At 45.5% G+C, this 20,187-nt stretch overlaps 8 protein-coding genes across 8 annotated transcripts; 4 read left to right on the top strand and 4 right to left on the bottom strand.

Annotated features, from left to right (window-relative positions):
• Window positions 1–169: 169 nt before the first annotated feature.
• On the top strand, window positions 170–1,456 carry SAMD00019534_070580 (hypothetical protein; the record flags this gene model as incomplete). Its single annotated transcript, XM_012897465.1, has 2 exons — window positions 170–494; window positions 564–1,456. Coding segments are annotated over 2 exons (1,218 nt in total), but the record flags the coding sequence as incomplete, so codon positions are not given.
• A 456-nt stretch (window positions 1,457–1,912) lies between these two features.
• SAMD00019534_070570 (hypothetical protein) lies at window positions 1,913–4,981 on the bottom strand (the record flags this gene model as incomplete). The annotated part of the gene is made up of 1 exon (XM_012897464.1): window positions 1,913–4,981. A coding segment is annotated over one exon (3,069 nt), but the record flags the coding sequence as incomplete, so codon positions are not given.
• Window positions 4,982–6,537: 1,556 nt separating this feature from the next.
• SAMD00019534_070560 (hypothetical protein) lies at window positions 6,538–7,768 on the top strand (the record flags this gene model as incomplete). The annotated part of the gene is made up of 4 exons (XM_012897463.1): window positions 6,538–6,581; window positions 6,656–7,075; window positions 7,159–7,290; window positions 7,375–7,768. The coding sequence occupies 4 exons, from the start codon at window positions 6,538–6,540 to the stop codon at window positions 7,766–7,768; spliced, it is 990 nt and encodes a 329-aa protein (XP_012752917.1).
• A 1,041-nt stretch (window positions 7,769–8,809) lies between these two features.
• On the bottom strand, window positions 8,810–10,450 carry SAMD00019534_070550 (hypothetical protein; the record flags this gene model as incomplete). Its single annotated transcript, XM_012897462.1, has 6 exons — window positions 8,810–8,893; window positions 8,975–9,222; window positions 9,312–9,562; window positions 9,619–9,891; window positions 9,960–10,251; window positions 10,357–10,450. Coding segments are annotated over 6 exons (1,242 nt in total), but the record flags the coding sequence as incomplete, so codon positions are not given.
• A 480-nt stretch (window positions 10,451–10,930) lies between these two features.
• Window positions 10,931–11,737, top strand: SAMD00019534_070540 (hypothetical protein; the record flags this gene model as incomplete). Its single annotated transcript, XM_012897461.1, has 2 exons — window positions 10,931–11,154; window positions 11,224–11,737. Coding segments are annotated over 2 exons (738 nt in total), but the record flags the coding sequence as incomplete, so codon positions are not given.
• A 1,521-nt stretch (window positions 11,738–13,258) lies between these two features.
• Window positions 13,259–14,871, top strand: SAMD00019534_070530 (hypothetical protein; the record flags this gene model as incomplete). Its single annotated transcript, XM_012897460.1, has 3 exons — window positions 13,259–13,325; window positions 13,416–13,736; window positions 13,805–14,871. Coding segments are annotated over 3 exons (1,455 nt in total), but the record flags the coding sequence as incomplete, so codon positions are not given.
• A 364-nt stretch (window positions 14,872–15,235) lies between these two features.
• Window positions 15,236–17,000, bottom strand: SAMD00019534_070520 (hypothetical protein; the record flags this gene model as incomplete). Its single annotated transcript, XM_012897459.1, has 5 exons — window positions 15,236–15,901; window positions 15,972–16,493; window positions 16,569–16,668; window positions 16,772–16,867; window positions 16,948–17,000. Coding segments are annotated over 5 exons (1,437 nt in total), but the record flags the coding sequence as incomplete, so codon positions are not given.
• Window positions 17,001–17,824: 824 nt separating this feature from the next.
• Window positions 17,825–18,712, bottom strand: SAMD00019534_070510 (hypothetical protein; the record flags this gene model as incomplete). Its single annotated transcript, XM_012897458.1, has 1 exon — window positions 17,825–18,712. A coding segment is annotated over one exon (888 nt), but the record flags the coding sequence as incomplete, so codon positions are not given.
• Between the last annotated feature and the right edge of the window lie 1,475 nt (window positions 18,713–20,187).

Below are 20,187 nucleotides of genomic sequence, written 5' to 3'. Positions count from 1 at the left end.
ATTATTATCATCATCAACTTGTAACATTAACTCAAAAGTCAAACGTAGTTGTTGTTGTTGTGTTGGTTATCGATCACTTTTGAAGAACATACATACTACATTACAGATAGGATACAGATATATTATATACTTAGATTAGATTAGATATTCAAAACAAACAAAACAAACAATGTGGAATTATATGAAGAGTTTGGTCAGCAGTGATAACCTGCAGGTGGAGGATAGTGGTGAAGCCAAGGGACCAACCCAGGAGGACCAGGAGCAGAGAAAGGGTCTGTTCAAGCAGATGTCATCCTACATTGGTAAGGATATCACTTCGATGATCTCCCTCCCAGTCTGGATCTTTGAGCCAGTCTCTTTCCTCCAGGTCATGGCCGAGCCACTCCAATACTCTGCCCTCTTGGACCAGGCCGTCTCCAATCCAAACCCACACCACCGTCTTGCCTATCTTGCCGCCTTCAACTGTGGTCTCTACAGCACTGCCATCAGAACCAGTAAGTTCATTCATTCATTCATTCAATCATTTATTCCATTTGATCAGTATCACTAACAAATGATTACAGAGAAGCCATTCAACCCAATCTTGGGAGAGACCTTTGAGGTTGTGAAGGAGGGTGACTACAGGTTCATTGCCGAGCAGGTCAGCCATCATCCACCCATTGGTGTGTCAGAGACTCAGACAGCAGAGTACAGCTTGCAGTTGGAGACTGAGCTCAAGTCAAAGTTCTACGGTAACTCTTCCGAGGTTGAGATCATGGGCACCAACCATTTCATCACCAAGAAGAATGGCGAGCACTACACCTGGGGCCATTTGGTCACCTCGTGCCACAACATCGTCATTGGATACATGTGGCTGGATCACTACGGTGACCTCACCATCAAGAACCACACCACCGGAGACAAGTGCGTGCTCAAGTTTGCCAAGTCCGGCTGGTTGGGCGCCGGTCGCTACAGCGTCACCGGAGAGATCCTCGACAGCGAGGACGAGGTCAGGTACAGATTGGTGGGCAAGTGGAACGAGAACCTCCAGCTCTTTGAGGTGCTCAGCAACGGACAGAACGCACCAAACCCCATCACCATCTGGGAGGCCTCCAAGGAGGTCATCACCAGCAAGTTCAACTTCCCACGTTGGTTGGAGGAGAACATCATCAACCTGACCCCAGAGTACGAGAAGATTTTGCCAACAACTGACAGCAGACTGAGAACCGACAGAAGAGCCCTGGAGGCCAGTGACATGGACACTGCTTCCAAGCAGAAGCACGTCCTGGAGGAGAAGCAGCGTGAGGACAAGAAGGCTCGTGTCGCTGCCGGTCAGGAGTGGGAGACCAAGTACTTCAAGAAGGCCGAGGACAAGGAGCACGGATACAGATGGTTTTTCAACGGCAAATACTGGATCGAGAGAGAGGAGAGAGTCAAGGCTGCCGCCACCGGTGCCGGAGAGACACCAAGTAATGAATAATCGTAGTAGATAGACATCTAAGCTAACTTGCTTGCTTCACTTCAAGGAGTTAAGTTTGTATAATCATCATCATTTTTCGCTGACCATCCCAGTGCCATGTGGCCGTCTCCATCCTTTTGCCAACATCCTCAATCAGCATCCATCCATCCTTCCATCCCATCCATCTATTTCCAGACATCCGTTCATCAAGCGTTATCAACCATCTTACGATGTACACTTTCCATCATTCTCTTTTCGGGAGTGTGCGTTCATATATATCAATCAATCAACCAATCAATACCAATACACATGCATAGAGTTATATTCGAATGAATCTAAAGGGGAATGCAAAGGGTTGCCAAAGGCAAAGGTATGAGTAAGGTCGATGGCCAACTGGGTAAGGGTCGGTCATCGTTTATTATGTACACATTGTAAGGAATAAATAAGGGGTTGTTGGCGTGAGCATTTCTATCTCCTTCGCTCGCGGTAAGGAGAGTCGGGTGGCGATGAATCGTAGCCTGATCGTGGAGATTCCATAGGAGACTTCGTAGACCTACTGGGTGGTGGAGAGGCCGTCGATAGGGCAAGGTTGTTGACTGTGAGAATGTTGCTGTCGCTGCGTGGTGAGCTCTTGAAGGCTGGTGAGAATCGTGGCGATCCATTGTCCATCGAGTGATAGAGTGAAGTGATCTTGCTGGGAGAGAGTGGCTGCACAAAGTCCAATGACGGTACCTTGCTATTCTTGTTGGGCGAGATCATGAGTGCAGGGGACGAGGTGAAGTGCTCACCAGACAGTGAGATGGGTGGCGCGTCTTCATTGTCCGTCAGATTGTCATCGCTAACAATGTTGGCCACGCCACCAAGATCCTCTGTAGAGTCGCTTGTTGCTGTGAGTTGACGCTCGCGATCCAGCCGTTTGTTGAGCTTTCTCATGTGACGTTTCTCAATTGCCGATGACCTCTCGTACTGTTCGGACTCTGTGAGGGTTGGAGAGTTGAGCAACAGGTCTTGGATGAAGGGCACTGGCTCGAAACAATATGGTGTCTGACGGTATGAAAGGAACTTGTTGACAGCGTTGGCTTCAATGCGCTTCTTTACAAAGTTGAGAAGATTGCCATCGACCAATGTTGGGTTGCCCTCATCGATGAATGTGAGGTCCATGAGATAGAGTCCAACGAATGGGATGCACGCACCCTTGGCATCCGCCAAACATATTCGATACTGTCTAAAGTTGCCCTCCATGTTGACGATCCTCTCCATCTCATCAAACTGCTCGCGACGACGTGAGGACAGCGCGCCCCATGTGCCTCGCAGTCTGCTGACGGCGCTGCTGCTCAGGCCACTGACGATCTGCATCAGGCCGTTGAAGTTGCACATGTCAAAGCACAGACGGGCCACCTCGAGGAAGAACTTGAGTTTCTTTAGACGATGTTTAGAGGACTTCTCGCTGACAATCTCTGATGTGATCCACTGTGAGCCATTGTTGAAGATGCGAATCATATTGAGAATGTTTGGACACAAGTCTGGATTGCTCCACTTCTTGGACAGCAGCTCCTTGGCCGATATCCTATGTAGCAGGTTCTGATCGATGAGTGCCATTTGTCGCGCCACCTCGATGGGTGAGAGGTCCATGAAGGTTAATCGCTCAGAGGCCAGTCGCATTGGCAGGATGGGCTTGGGTGCGCTCTCCACCAACTTGACGAGCTCCTCCACGTCCTCCAAGTACTTCTTCTTGGACTCGTTGAAGATGGCGATTAGACGTTTCGCCGATGTCTCTTGCTCGAGCATCAGAGTGTTGGTCAGGAAGCTGTTGAAGTTCTGCAGCAACTTGGCGTCCTCTTCAAAGTCGTTCAGATGGTTCTTGATCCAGAAGCCCATCATCTCAATCACTCGCTCCTGGATGCGTGGCTTCACCGTCTTTCTAAATGTGGCAAGCTCCTCTGGTGTCACGTTCTGTGGCGGCTCGATGTGATAGCGAACGCACAACAGTTGGAACAACTCGATTGGCGTGACGAATGAGGTGTATGTGGCAAAGAATGTGCGTGGATAGTTGACCTCAGTGTAGGTCGTGTAGGTGAGGTGTTCCACCAGCTTGGCCAGGGTGGCAGACTTGATGACAGGAGCAGTCGCGTTGTCGGGCAAGTAGAAGACAATGTTCTTGTTCTGGTCCGGTTCGTTGAAACCAAATATCGAGCTGAACCTGGCACATGAAGCATTGAGTGAGGCCTCGCCTCCAGTGCTGGCGACTAACGATGAGGTTCGCTGCAGCAGCATGACCTGCGCCACTAGGTTGCGCCACGTTTTGCGAATGCGACAGGCTCGATAGAATCTTTGTATTACAATGGCGGCGCGATGGTATGCGGCGCGCTGGCTGGCGTGTGACACGCTGCGATCGTGGTTGCGCTTCTCCATCAGCAACAGGACCACGGTCCTGAAGCGATACTGTCGCTTCCACGCTCTGTAGTGTCGCTGGATTACTCTTGCGCTGCTGTCGCGTCGGTTTAGGAAGTCGCCATGCAAGATCTTGAGCAGTGTGGCGAGGTCCGCCTGAAGGAGACGCGCGGGCAACGGGTTGCCGGTGAGGTTGATCGACTCGATCGTCTTGATCTGTGAGATCTCGGCCGGAAGTGCGGCCAGACGATTGTGATGCAGCAGCAAGTGATTGAGCTTGCTGAGGTACTTGATGTCGACGGGCAAGTGCTCGATCTCGTTGTACTGCAGATAGAGCTTCTGCAGGTTGACGAGGCCAGCGATCTCGGGTGGCACATCGGCCAGCTTATTGTTGGACATGTTGAGCTCGGTGAGCGATACGCACTTGGTGAGCGACACGGGGAACACCGTGAAGTTGTTGTCCCAGAGGTGCAGCGAAGCCAGGTTCTCGAGCTGTCCAAACGAGAGAGGCAGCGTGGCCAGGCGGTTCGAGCGCAGGTTCAGACTGACCAAGGTCTTGAGCCGGCCGAACGAGTCGGGCAGCGTGGTCAGCCTGTTGCTCGACAGGCACAGACTGGTAAGCTGTGACATGTTGACAAAATCGGCAAAGATGTACTCGATTTCGTTGTTGGCTGCGTTCAGTGAGCGCAGTGATGACATGCCAGACAGCGAGCCAGGCAGTGCAGTGATCTGGTTGTGCTCCAGTGTGAGTGAGCGCAGTGAGATGAGCTGGCCCATGTCGCTGGGGACGTCGCGCAGTGAGTTGCGTGCCAATGACAGCTCGGTGATCTTGCGCAGTTCAAAGAAGGTGGTGTCGACGCGTACGATGCTGTTGCCATCCACTTGCAAGTCCTCGAGGTCGGTGAGCAAGCCGATCTCGCCGGGAATGAATGTGAGCCGATTGTTGACGGCCCAGAGCACGCGCAATGATCGCAGCTTATAAATATCGATTGGTATCTCTTTGATCTGATTGTCATTGATGTTCAACTTTGTAATATAGAGGAAGTTTGTGCAGATCACCATTGGAAGATGTTTAAGGTTCGTTCCCTTCAAGTTTATCTCCTTTGAATGGTTCTTCTGGGCATCCTCCAGTAGTTTGGATACCTTTGATCCCTATGTTTGATTGGTTGATTGATCGAATGAGTGAGTGAGTGCGACTCCAAGCATGTGTCCAGTGAGTGTACATACCATTGTGATTGACTATCGTCGTGTCGTCTGTTTGTGAACTACTTCCTTGTTTCCAACTTGATAGTCTTATAGATTGATTGATTGAATGTTAATTAATGTTTGATAGAATAGGTTGATGATGATGATGTCGATAATGATGAAGTTGATGACGACGATGATGATGTCAATGTGATTGATTGATTGATTGATGATTGAATGGTAGATGTTGACGATTGATGGGTCCAATATCGAACATTTAAGATGTCCCAATCTAATGTTCCACAGTCCAATAACAATAATAACAATAACAACACTTGAGGAGGTACAGGTATCAGGTGCTTGAGGTATAGTAGCAACTCAAGTACTCTAAGCTTTAAATCACACTGGCTTAAATTAATGGTGATTTCCAGACTCCTACTCTCTATCTCTCTCTCTCTCTTTCACTCTCTATCTCTTTGATGATGATGATGAGCTGGATACTGCAGTAGAGTAGATGTTGTAGTAGTCGCTGTGGTAGTAGATGTTGTCGCCTGGTGTGGTGTTGGAAGTGTTGGGGGTATTGTTGATGGAGGGGGTAGATGTAGAGATGTTGTGAGTGAATGAATGAGTGAGTGAGTGAGTGAGTTGATGACACAGTTGATCACCTGATAGATAGATAGATATAGGAGAGCAAGGTTTGTGATTGGATGGGAGCAGTCGACTCTGATCTCACTCTGTGTCAGGGCAATCGACACTACCTGAGTGACTTGAGAGACTGAACATATGGTAATGGATGTTGGATTGATGGATGGACGCGATTGGTGTTGGTGTTGTCTGGTCAGAATGTATGCTCCATCTTACTTACATTATTTATAAGTTGTTGATATATTAGTAATAGTAGCAGGAAGTTATTGTTGTTGGATGGGATGATGGTGATGATGATGTCCTGTTGGATTGAAGTGAACTCTCACTCACAAACTAACTTATTCGTCTCGACTGGCTTGCCTTCGCTTCAACAACGAACTCACTCTCTTGTTAGTCGTTGGAGTTATTCTATTAATATAAAACTAGACAGAGATATTTGTTCTGTTTTGTTGTGTTTGTGAATAGTCAAACGAGTCCAATCTTTGCCCATGCCTGTTTTGTTTTGTGGATGGATTTGATGAATGAATTAGGGTTGTTGGTTGGACACCACAAGTGATGGCATTCATTCATTCGTTATCCGAACCAGTTGTTGTGGTTGTTGAAGTCTAATGCCAGATAATAAGGCGCCAAACCATCATCCATCAATCATACATATTCATTACCTTTGGACAACAACAAATATATTAATCAATTGAGACAATTCGTTGTTGTAGATTGATCAATCAGTAGACCTTAAAAGGGGTCGTCACCCATGAATGGCTGAATGAGTGAATGAATAAGAGTGAGTGAGTGAGATAAGATATCATTACTTTTGAATTATTATTACATTGAATATATAATAATACATATATATATAGACATTATCAGTTGGATGGATAATGGATACCAATGCATCAACTACAAGGAGACTCAAACAGATACAGTATGTGATGCATTCGCTCACTCACATGATATGACATCATACATGTTAACATAACATAACATACATCATCGTAGGGGCCACTTCTATTCGCCACAGTCGATCAAGGTGATGCCCTTGTCGCATAATAATAGAGCTCTGAATCTAGTGTCGATGTGGAGACAGATGACACCGCTGTCAATGTCAGGCGCAACATTCGTTCCACCACTGGCCGCATACTACATCTACAAGTTATTGCGAGGCAAGGGCATTGCAAGACTGATTCACGACAAGGACATTGATGTGATCATCAAGGAGATCAGTGGCAACAACACACTGGACAACATTGTTAAACTTGCTAGCAAGGTCATTGGACTTGCTGGCATCTATCAAATCTCAGGTAGAATGCAGACCTATCTCGGTGTCAAGCTAACCTTCAGTCGATCATACCAAGTCATGTTGACCATATCATCAATCATCGAGACTATCCTGGCATTCATCAAGATGCCTCACATGAGGTAGGTCATTCATTCATTCATTCATTCATGCGAGGGAGGTACACCCGAGACTTGACTAACATGCGTGGACGATCATTCATTAGATGGGGACCAGTCTTTGCCATTGTCAGCGTTATATATAGCCTTATCTACGTACGAATACTCTATCTTACATTGGCACATAATAAGAAGTTAGAGAGTATCCTCTCATCAACGAATAGATGCGCAAGAGGAGAGTATGTTCATCAACATCAACTCAATCATTGAACTCACTAACACCTTGGACTCACTCATTCATCATCTCAATCAATCAATCAAAGTAATCTGAGGAATACACAGGGAATAGCGATGAATATTCCAGCTTTGGGTGCCTGGGGCACCGTTGTGGCATTGACGCTTTGGGTGTGGCTGAAGGAGGCAAAGCGTCTGGTTCAAAGCACTGGCGGTATAATGTCAATGACATCGTTCATCTTGTCGGCAGTGGCATCGATGCGTGTTGGTCTGCGAGCGGCCACTACATCATTCCCCGGCCTTACACCATATGAAGGTAGTTCAGCTGTGGTCATTGCCATTATACTTGGAGCACTGCCACTCATCCCTTCATGGAGTGTCTCAGAATGGTCACGAACACTTCTCATGGGCTATCTCTCCATCGCCATCTCAATGTCCATCAACTCATACTTTGCCTGGAAGCGTCCACATGCTATGCTGTAGGGGTTGATTGCAACCGATTACATTCACTGGCTCTGCTGTTGTATATAGATAGGCTCGCACGACCATCTGAATGGAATCAAGTGGCAACATCAACAGCAACATATATACTTCCCATCTCTCGCTGGTCGACCAGGGGAGATGAACCACCCATCATGGACAACTACGACAACAACATAAATACACTGCTGCCGATGGCAGCCTGGCGAATTCGCTCCATCACTCCACTTTTCCATGATCATTCATTGAATTGAACTTGACTGTCTTCACATGATTGATTGATTGATCATTCGACCTGTCGGCTCCATTTTAATATACATATGTATGTACATTGTTCGTTCATTTAGATGGTGGAGATGGTGGAGATGATGACGACTCTTTTGATTGTTTCTCTGTTGATTCGTTGCCTTCCTCCATCCTTCTCTTCTCATCATTCTCTTTCTCCCATGTCTGTGCTGCCACATTACCTCTGAATCTGTTCCTTCGATCATACTGCACGACTCAGTCAGTTAGTCGTCAATGCATTGGTTTGTCTCTTCTCTCTCATACTTACCATGTCTACTTTGCACTTGAAGAATGTGTACAACAACTCCTTGCAGGGAGGGTCGAGGTCCTCTGACTTTATACATTGATGGAAGGTCTTGCCATTTGCCATGCAATCGCTCTCTCTAATGCACTTCACAATAGCATCTTTAATCTGTTGACATGGATGACCTACTCCTGACATGTTATTAAATGTATCTTATTTCGTCTTCGTCTTTGTTTGATGATTGACGAATGATGTCATTCTTGATTGGTGAGTGGGGTCGGGGTCGAGGGCGAGGGCAAGGGTTGAGGCTTTTGGACCAAAAGCCTTGGTCCTTGAGTGATCAAGGTGTAATAAGTAAGTAAGTTGTTTATTGATCTCTGCCAATGATGATGTTGGATGTATACAAATGTTCTAAAGATACTAGTTGTTGTTGTTTGTTGTTTGTTATTGTTGGCTTGATTGTTTGGTGACGGTGATGATGTATGTGATGGTGATTGATTGATTGGCTAGATTTAGGCCAACTTGTTGGTCCTTTCATAGAGAGATCCTACAACCTTATCCAAAGCAGTGATTGTCTCATCAGCAGTCGAGTATAGTTTCTACATTTGATGATCATCAATCGATTGATTGTTAATAAGTAGTCCATTCATGAATGAATGAATGGAATGAATGATACATACATTTGGCTTAGCTTCGTCGAATACAATGAGGGTACCAGTGCCCTGATCCAAGATACCGTGATACTTCTTGTCCAGGATCATCAGACTGAGCTTCTTCTCGACGGTGGCAACGGGCAGCTTGAGCAACTCTGCAATGTGAGATATCTCCACTCTTGAGAATGGCTCAATGATACGACACAAGTTGTTCTCCAGCAACTTGTTGTACAACTCGTTCAAGTGGTTGTGAATGATGGCATCATCCTTCAACTCTTCATTTGTTTGATTAAGTGATTGATGATTGAGTGTCAGTAAGTGATGGACTGGTTGTATATGTATGATGTATGAATGAGTGACATACCTGCGCCATATTGATTGATGGTGCCCTCAAACTCCAACAATGATCGGTTGGCATGCGACTTGGCAACGGCCTTCATGGCCTCGATTTCTCTGCCAACGTACTTTAGACCAATCTTTCCATTGATCAAGGCAAAGACGTCATCAGTCTGGCTGGTCATGACCTTGCACAGCAACATGTATTTCAATGACTTGAAGGCAGTTGGATCGTCCAGAGTGTCATAAGTCTCAAAGGATTCATAAAAGTATGAGTAACTACTCGTTTGTTAGTATCCCTCTAAGGTATGACCGTGGACTTCACTGTTACTTACGCAGTCTTGTAATCCTTCTCCTCAGAGTGTAGGATACCGGACATCATGTCGATCTCAGCCTGAAGCTTTGGTGGACAGTAGATGGTGTTGGCATTGGTACGCGCAGAGGTGAGGGCAGCTCTAGCCTTTGGGATGTTCTTCAGAGCGTGTTGAATCCTGCTCTCAACCAACTGAATCTCAACCAACAATGGCTTATCATCCAACCTCTTGATCTCTGTCAACAGAGTAGCCAATCCAATCAGTGCATTATTATAATCCTCAACGTCGTACATCCTAATATTTGATTGATTGAGTAAGTTAGCCAATCAATCAATGAATGATGATATATTACTACAACATACAATGAATAAAGTCTTGTCTCTAAACGCTGTCTTAGGTAGCTCCTGTTGGTCTGCTTGCACCACTCGATGTTCTCTTTGCAATAGTCGATGAGCATCTTTTGGTTGCCGGGCACTGTGAGTGCATAGTCGATGAAGGATCTTACAATCCTGTCTGTCTTTGGCTTTGATATCTTGTCAAAGAATGGTTTGATAGTATTAAGCAACTCGGACAATTGATTAGCACGGCCAATCTTTACCAACAACTGTGCCAACTTATGTATAGACTCCTCTTTTACATCATCTGGTGATTGTTCTATATTATATTATTCATTGATGTCAATATACTGTTCACTAAGTGTCATTGATTGATCGATTGATTGATTGATCATCTGTGATGGCATTGATTGATCAGACATACGTGCTAGAATGAGCTCCTTGTACTTTGCCAATGCTTTGTCAGTATCTAAAGTCTCTAATGTAGCAACATGTTCCAGTTCCTTTTTGTAGTTCATTGTGTTATTAATATATATAATATTATATTTATCTGTATGAATGTATTAATGAATGATTGTGTGTGAAGTAGAACTAAATTAAATCAAGATGAGGGTTGTGATCATCACACAGTGAACATCAAAGTGAATGAATGTTGTTTTCAAACTAGATCTTCGAAGTTCATCCAAAATTGAAGTTTGACAAATGAAGTTGTGGTGGGAGGTGACTCACAGTTCATTCGTTTCTTTTGGCTTGCACGCCAATCTGACGATTAGAAGGTTGGTGTGTGTGAAGAAGGAAGAGTGTGTTCTCTCTGTCTTGAAGTCAATGTCAATGATTCATTCACTCATTCACCATTCACACATCATTACATCAAATAATTACATATACTACGACTACTACAATAGTTTGTAATTATATATTATAATATTATCATATCATATTGTAGAATTAGAGAACTACTACCTTACTCACTAAAGAAGAAGAAGAATAATATATATATTTTAGACATGAGCACAGATTTACTTGTTATGGGAGCTTCCCTGTTCATTATGAACAAGATCGACTTTAAGGATCCAGTGAACGCACACTACGCATTGATTGGTTATGGAATCGTACAGGTCATCACAGTAGCCGTCTACTTATATATCTACCAGACCATTGCCTCCAAGCCAAAGAACAACAACAAGATCGATATCCATACTCCTGCCTCTCTTGGTCAAGAGTAAGTCAAAGTAGTACATTGTTTGTTTGAGGATGCATGTCACTCACTCACTCAATCAATCAATCACAATCAATCAAACAATAGGGCCAAGACAGAGAGAATGACTATTGAGGAGTATGATATGGCTCAGGTTAAGAAGATCGCTATGAACGTTGTTATTGGTATCCTGTTGCCACTGTTCCTTTACAACAAGTGGGGAATCATTCAACCTCTTGCCTTTAACATTCTGTTTGGTCTCCAGAACTTGTACAAGAACAACTTGGTCAAGGTCTACATCTTTGGCAAGGACATCCCACGTCCATTCGTCGAGGCCAACCCATTGGCCGGCATGTTTGGCGGTATGGGCGGCGCTGCCCCAGAGGAGCAGGCCAACACCACCCGCAGCAGTGCCGACTCTGGCAACATCGACCTCGGTCAGAGTGAGCAACTGGAATCCAGCGCCAACAAGAAGACAGAGAAGGCCGCTGCCAAGGCCAAGAAGACCAAGAAGATCATCGAAGTCAACAGTGACGACGAGGAGAAGGTCTCTGACGACGAAGACGACAGCAGCAGCAAGAAGTCTCCACAAATGCGCAGAAAGAAGGTTGATTAAATAAATCACGATCATGAAGTGAGTAACAAACTGACTGGACTGGATTAGACTGGATTACACTGGACCTGAAAAAGATAGTGAGCTCATCATTCGGCCTTGATCACTACTACTACAATGAGTGAATAATGCCCTGTTGTTGTTGTTGTGATCATCTATCAATCCATTCATTAATGGATTCAATCAATCAATCAATCAATGATTCCAGTTCTATATTATATTGCGCTCAGCGGCAAAGTAGAAGAAGATCATGATCATATATATGTGAAGTATTAATAGTTGCTTCATAGATTGATTCAACCTTATGTTGTGTTATTTGGATGGACCATCTTAAGTGAGTGAAGGGGTGCACGGGGTGATCATTACCCCGATTGATCAATCACCTGAATGTGTGTGAGGGAGTGAGTGATCAATCAGAGGAGCACATTGATGAGGACCACTACCACTCTACAACACAAACACACACACAATGCTACTACTATGTTACTGGAGGTTTAGTGTTTAAGATTTGGTTTAAACATAGCAGGAGGAGGTATTCAGCGCACATGGATCATCTGAGGCATGCTCATGAGCAAATGCTTTAAGCTGTTATATTTCCACTGCACAGCCGTAGCATCGGCTAAGTATTGTTGTTGTTGTTGTTCCATGGCCCACACAACTTAACACTCTCAGGTGAGCTGTAGGTAGCTACTTACTACACTTTAAAGTTGTTTGGCTATGGGGCTGGTGTGTGCCAGCCAGCCATCATCATTCATCCAACAAGCCCACACACTAACCAACTCACACACCTCCCATCTATCCAGAGGTACTCGCGCCCGTGCGTGTGTTATGTTATCATCATGTGATCAGTCCGCTGCTACAACAACAACAATAGTTGAATGTAGACGTATTAGAGAGCATCCGCGCAAGGGCACCATTGTGGGTCATTCACTCACTCATTCACTCACTCAATCATTCAATCACTACTTTGGTAACACCCTATGTTGGAGCATGCATACCTTCAATGGAGTGATGCATCAACACTGAGAGCGAGAGAGTGCAATCAGGTGATACAATAGTAGGACCACCACATATACATACATACATACTACTTCTATATTACTACTATAACAACATCAACAGCAACAACATACTCCAACTCTCACCTACTCATTCACTCACTACTGATCATTTATTCCTTTCCATCCTCAACCATCCATTCTACTACAGATCCTTCTCTCTCACTCCACTACTTATAATATATAATATAAGAACTTATAACCAAAGCACCTAGGATAGAGCTCTACCTACAATAATCCTATAACACCTTACTTGTAGACTAGTATGTATTAATAATAATAATATTCTTCAATTGATTAATTGATTGAATGATTGATTGGACATGAACCCAATACAGGATCACAAGTCCAAGTCCTCACCCAACCAAGTACCAAGTAACTAACCATCCATCCATTGATCAATCAATCAATAATCCAGCAGCAACACCACAACACCTATATTTATAAATACAGTAAGATGACGTATCTTATTAAATGTATACTTCTGATCATGACCGTCATGGCATCAGTTGCCTTGGCTGGACGTATGTATTATTTAAATAATTAATTTCCAATCAATCACCAGATCACTAACTCATTCACTCAATCAATCAATAAAATATGGAATAATCCAGAATGTGACGGTCTAGCAGAAGCCGACTGCAGGGGCAATGGAGCCTGTCAATTTGTACCGTTCCTCTCATGTTGTGGAAAGTCCAGCAGCTACTGTGTTGAGAACTGCGACTGCAAGAACGAGTTGAGTTGTGGAATAGATGCCAAGGGTGAGATCTGGGAGTTCTGGACCTCTTGCAAGCCAGGCGTTGGCTTCCTGCCCTATGCTACACCAAACGGAACCTGTGACTCACTGAGATGCCAGGCCGATGAGACCTGCGAGTGGGTCCCATCATCCCCATGCTACGGAACCTCATGTTGTCCAAGAATTCCAAAGTGTGTTAGTATGTATCACATTAATTGATTGATATGTTTGATTGATTGATCACTTACTGACAATATTATCCAACAGAGTCCACAACTTCCACATCTGGCACTACTACTACTACCACCACTTCTACCTCTGGTACCTCTGGTGGCAACATCTGTGACATGATCATTTGCCCAATCGGTCAGGTGTGCAGACTCCTGTCTGACGGCTCAGCCAAGTGTGTCCAGGCCCCACCAACCCCAGACCCATGCTGCATTGGCATTACCTGCCCAACCGGCTACATCTGCAAGGAGGCCAACGGTGCCCCAACCTGCGTCAAGTCGGAGATTGACTGCTGCACTGATGTCACCTGCCCAGCCAACTTTGTCTGCATGGAGCAGAACGGCCAGCCAACCTGTGTCCCAACCGCCCCAACCTGTGACACCACCCAGTGTGCCCCAGGCTTCGACTGCAAGATGATCGCCAACATCCCAACCTGTGTCAAGTTTGACTGTGAGGACATCAACGATATTGACTGCTGTTTGGCCGACAAGCGTTGCGCCCTCTCCAAGTCCACCTCGTGCTGCGGCCAACAGGCTCAGCTCTGTGTCAACAGAGACGACTTGGGCTGCCGCGACTTTGAGTGTGGTACCGAGCTCTACTGCGCCGTCTACGCCTTGACTGGCCAGATCCACCACTTCAACAACACCTGTGTGCCAAAGAGAGACTGGATCCAGTACATCCCACCAAAGGGACCAACTTGCGCTGAGCTCAAGTGTGATGCCATCGGCCAGGCTTGCATCCAGACCCCAACCTCTGACTGCACTGGAGGCCCATGCTGCCCAACCATCGCAGCCTGCTACCCATTCAACTACACTGCCGGCTCGACCATTGCCACCACCACCGTGTCGACCGCCTCCACCACTGCTTCCACCATCGCCCACGTCTTCACCACCACGGCCTCGACCACCGCCTCCACCTCGGCTTCCACCTCAGCCTCGACCACCACCACTGGCGGTGACATGAACTGCAACTGTGCTGCCGACGAGGTCTGCTGCCAGCCAGACAAGAGCCTCGATGCCACCTGTCTCAAACTCTGCAGCTTCATTGATTGCGCTGCCGGCTACCACTGCCTTGTCAACAACGGACAACCATTCTGTGTAAGCAATTAATTAATGTAGTAGACATCGTCGTAGCGTGTCGTCCAGTCGTGTCACAACAGCACGCCATTCGAGCTCGCTGCCAAGCCTGCCCCAATACTTAATAATAGTTCCAAAAGAATAAATACCTAACTACCTTGAAAGTCAACTATCCCCTGTCTTCCTTGTCTGTCGTCTGTCTACTGTCTACAGATACTACTCGCGATGTCCACACATTGATTGATTGATTGATTGATTGACACACATCTAGATGTGACCCTGGTCCAACCAGGTATGTGTTTATTGAAGGCTGGTGCTCGCGACGCCCACGCCATGCATAATATTGTCTTCCTGAGACCTGACCATGTTGCTGGATGACCAGGACTAACTAGGAGCCATAAATAATAGTCGTTACAATTACCAAGGGTATCAGCACGACCAGCAATGAGAGCGCAGTCGTGGCGATATACTTGCACAGACGGATGGAGAAGATCTTGGCGGCGCGGTACATTGATTGGTCGGCCTCCTTGGACAGCTGATGCATGTTCTCCTCCCAGTCCACCGACTCGACCATCAGTGTCTTTAGAATGTCGCGCTGCTCCTGTGTCATCTTGCGGTGAGCCTTCCTGAATTTCAGCGACTTGAGATAGATGATCATGGGGATGACAAAGTTGGCGATAGAGCTGAAGATAATGCTGGACCACTGTGAGATGGTGTTCAGTCCGTTGCCAGTCATGAAGGGGATCACGATGATCCAGGGCAGGATCACGGCAATGAAGTTGGCCACAGCCTTTGGCAGCAGATTGTTCTGCATGAGGTTGTAACGCACAATGATGGAGAACACGGGGATCGACGAAGCCAGGACGATGAATGGGAATAGATATACACACACCTTGGAGAAGGCGTTGGCTTCCGGTGAGCTGTTAATGACGCTCAGGATGTCTGATCCCGGGCTCATATGGCCGAATGACAAACTGCCCAATATTCCAATGGCCAAGAATACAACGGTGGCCGTTGACACTGCGCCCCAAACTGTCTTGCTTATCTTTACAGATGGTTTCTGATGTGAGAGTAAGAGTTAGTTTGATTGATTGATTGATTGAATGATTGAGTGATTGACTCGAACTTACAGCTTCATTGACCCAACTTGGAACTGTTGTTATATACGCATAGTTGAACATTACATTGCCCATGATCTTTGCTATACCAGACCCTGAGCCAAACATTGGTAGATTGGAGGCCTCGAGGCCATGCATGCAGAACATGACCACCCAGCTGCTAGTGATGACCAGCATCATGATGAAAGCACCGATCTGAACAATGATGTTGTCGTCCAGGTTGAGGAATCCAAGTGGGATGATGACCACCAGCACGACGAGATAGCCAAACGTGAATAACATATACATGTCGGTAAAGGGTGAGCTGCTCTGCGTCAGCTTGTCGGCACAGGTCCAATGGAAGGCCTGTGGATACAGCTCCAGTCCACATGTCTTGCCAAACAGATAGATGAACATCGAGTCCAACACCTGGGCACAAACAATGATCGAGGCTACATTGGTTGCCTGCAGGGCAACATTAATGAACACCTGAGCAAACAGGTATCCCCATTTACCAAAGTAGAAGCGAACTAACATACTAAATTCTACACGCATCTGGAGGTGAGGGAGGAAGAGGGTCAGTCGTTGGGTCCACTTCAATAGGAGATGGAATCGTCCAGGATCACTTACTTGAAATCTGGAGTTGTAAGGAATGGTCGCCATTGCCTCAGCGAGGAACAAGGCTGCGAATGTACTTGTGAGCATAATAATAAAGAAGGACAAGACAGACCTGGTGTGTGATTGATTGAATTGAGGGATGTGTCAGTCAGCGGATTTGATTGATTGATCATCACGTGATATTTTGGGCCTGAACATCAAGTGTTGATACCTACAAGAACCAACCTCCTTCTTGCATTTGGAGTGCGATTCCAACCATTCCTGGACCTGTCATGTTACCTATCAGTAGACAATATCCACCCAATGTTCCACTATTTGATTGAACGATTGATTGTTAACAACTCTCACTCAATCTCATCACTTCACTAACGCTCACTTGAGATTGACTTACATTGTCTTGTGACCAAAAGTTGTTTTCAACTCCTGTTTATGTTGCTCTGTTATCAGGGGCTCACCAGAGGTGGCCTCTTCCTCTTGTAACAACTGCCTATAGTCCTCTACATAATTGTCTATAATATACTCGTGCACACTATCCTCTGAATTGAGTAAATGATCATATTCACTCAGTACAGAAGGCATAGAATGCATCATACTAATACTCATATTATCTTTAATAATATCTACTACTGTATATGATTGATTGATTGATTGATTAAGAGATAAAGAGATAATAAGTGTGTGTGTTAATGTGTTGTGTTGTATGTGTATATGTAATAAATAAATAAATATAGTGTTACTATGTGTATGTTATGTGTGTGTGTTTTGGATTAAGGATCACGTCCACGCCCTTAGTGTGATAGAGATCTTTGGGTGTCATCCCCCTTTCGTCTATTTGAGAGATGTCTTAAGAGAAGTGTCAAAGTAATTTTAATTCAAAATAAATAAAAGGGTCAACTTTTGGGAAGATCTTGTCTAAAACACAAATATCCAACAACCTTGAGAGTGAGTGAGACAACTGACCAGCCCAACAAAAAAAGTATTGTTCGTGTCGACCAAACACAAAGATGTGCTCACTCTTCTTTCGAGATGGACACACCAACCAAGTTATGTCTCTCTCTCTTTCTCTCTCGCTTGCCCTCTCATTCGGGTTATATACCCTGCCCTGGGATTCCGTGCTAAGGTCTACTACGCAATCATGGGTCAGTCAAAGATATCGGTTAGGTGAGGTTCACTCAAGAAGAAGAAGGAGGAAGAGTGAACGGTTGATCTTGAACAGGCGTCTCACGCACTCACTCATTCATCATGTAAGACATGATGACAGTTTATTGCTTCCAGTGAGATAGGTTGTTGATGATGAACTGCTCGGCAGAGACTGATGGACGACCGTTGATGTCAGACATGTCAGAGGTGACAATGTCGGCATCACCGGCGGCAATGCATCGGTAGAGCTGGACCATGTAGGCGGCACTGTCAGCAGGTGTGCCGTAGGAGAGGAGTGTCTGCTCAAAGTCGGCGAGGGATGGGCTCACAGCGGTGATCGTGCGGCCAATGTGCTGGCTGAGGAGTGCGCACAGCTCGGGCATCGACACGGCCTTGGTGCCGCACAGTGCGATCGACTTGGACTGGTACTTGGTGAACACGGCGTCGTTGGACAGGAGAGTGGCGGCGCACTGGCCAATGTCGGCGGCGGCGAGCCATGCCATCTTGGCGTCACCGACGGGAGTGTAGATCGTTCCCGACATGACCTGGCCCTTGATAAAGGTGGTGAAGTCGTCCAGGAAGAAGGTGGGACGGATGACAACGTTGGCGAGGCCGCTGTTTTGGATGAGGAGCTCGGCATCCACCAAGGTCAACTTCTCAGAGCACTGGGACGAGAGCATCACGACGCGAGTGATGGTGCTTGAGCGAGCCTTGAGTGCCTCGACAAACTTGGCGATGGTGACAGCGGGCTTGGCATCCATTGGCAGACAGATCACAAACACCTTGGACACGTTCTCCAAAGCAGCGTCGAAAGTCTCTGGCTTGGCATAGTCGAATGACACATACGAGGCAGATGCTGGACAGCTATGAGTACCAGCCTTGGCAGCATCTCTTGTTGCCACCTTAATTCCAGTGACGCCCTGCTTGATCAACGCGTTGACCACCTCCTTTCCACAAAGACCAGTTCCTCCAATTACTAATGTTCCGGACATGATTGATTTGATTGATTGATTGATTGATTGATTAAGTTATTAGATTGATTGATTAACTGTTTAGATGTTGTTGTTGTGATGAATGAATGAATGAATGATTGTGGCTTTAAATGGTGACAAGGTTGACATTCGGCACCGAGTCCTCTCTGCCCCTCCCTGCCCACTTTAGATTGGTTCAAGTTCTATTGATAGACGGATGGACTCTCGAGAGCCTCGAGTGCTCGGACATACCACACACATCATACACTCATGGCAAGAGGCCACACTCGGGATACTACTATCGAATGTGTATGGACCTGTTTGAACAACAGTATTGTCATTCGGGGGTTATAGACTACATTACATGTTAATGTCTTTGGATAATAATAAACACCAACAACGTTCCATCCAGACTTTCACATCTATGCCCAATCCATCGAAGTGCTTCGGCGATGCGTGACCCACCTAGTTTGTTGGGGGATCACTTTTCAAAACTTCTGTCTGTCTTCCCCCAACATCATAATCATTATTATTGTTTACTCTTCATCTTTTTTTGATAGTTAAAGAATAGAACTATCTATTAATATACTTCTTGTTGTTTGACAGTTCCAACCAACCAAGATAGTTCATTCGTTCACAGTGTGAACAACTACTCTTACTATTCATTGGTTCATACATTCGGATGTGGTGTTCTGTTCTCCATTCACTTACACATCCGAATCAAACTCTATATCAATCCATTCGTTGGAACAACATACTACATATTGACACCAATCGAACAAGTAAACTTCTCTCAGAGTTGACCAAGTTCTCCAGTCTGGAGAAACAATGAAAGTTGAAATTAATTGAGTGTGAACTTCCAAATCTTTCATTTCTTGTAAATTTAAATTTGCGCGCACTTTGTTCAACATGTTTGTAAGATCTCACCAATTCTCTTATTGTTATTTCAAGAGTTGACGTACAGATATATACACATACAATAGAATAGATTATACTAGAATGGCAGACGTAGCAGCACAGCAACAACAACAACCACTAATCTACACATATATTAGAATCAATGGGGCTTATTTAGATCCATGGAAGGAAATTGATAATGGTACACGTAGAGCTATCGTAGTGGGCAGAGTGGACAAGATCTCTGGTCATACAGTGACCATCAACACATCGGACAATCACCCACTACAATTGGATTTGTCCACCAAATCGATGGAAGTCGTTCATGAAGGTCACTGTGCCGAGTTCCTCATGGAGTTGACACCAGAGAAACAGATCAAAGTGCTCAGTGTACATGACTTTGGTGCAAACTTCAGTATGTATCTATAACCTGACTTAATGACAAATTGACTGACATTCATTCATTCTACTCTCTCTCTTAGATTTTGAATCATATGATTTGATGCTAACGCAATCACTAACCTTTAGAACATCTCAACTCTTTGGTTAACTTTAAATAAAAGGAGGAGGAGCAAGGCAGGTCCAGACGACCATTGCCATTGATGTAAAGATCGGATATACAC

The sequence above is a fragment of the Acytostelium subglobosum genome (genome assembly GCF_000787575.1).
Source record: "Acytostelium subglobosum LB1 DNA, scaffold: scaffold14, whole genome shotgun sequence".
Taxonomy (NCBI): domain Eukaryota; phylum Evosea; class Eumycetozoa; order Acytosteliales; family Acytosteliaceae; genus Acytostelium; species Acytostelium subglobosum.
The sequence above is the reverse complement of the archived record's forward strand: the minus strand, read 5'-3'. Positions and strand labels throughout refer to the sequence as shown.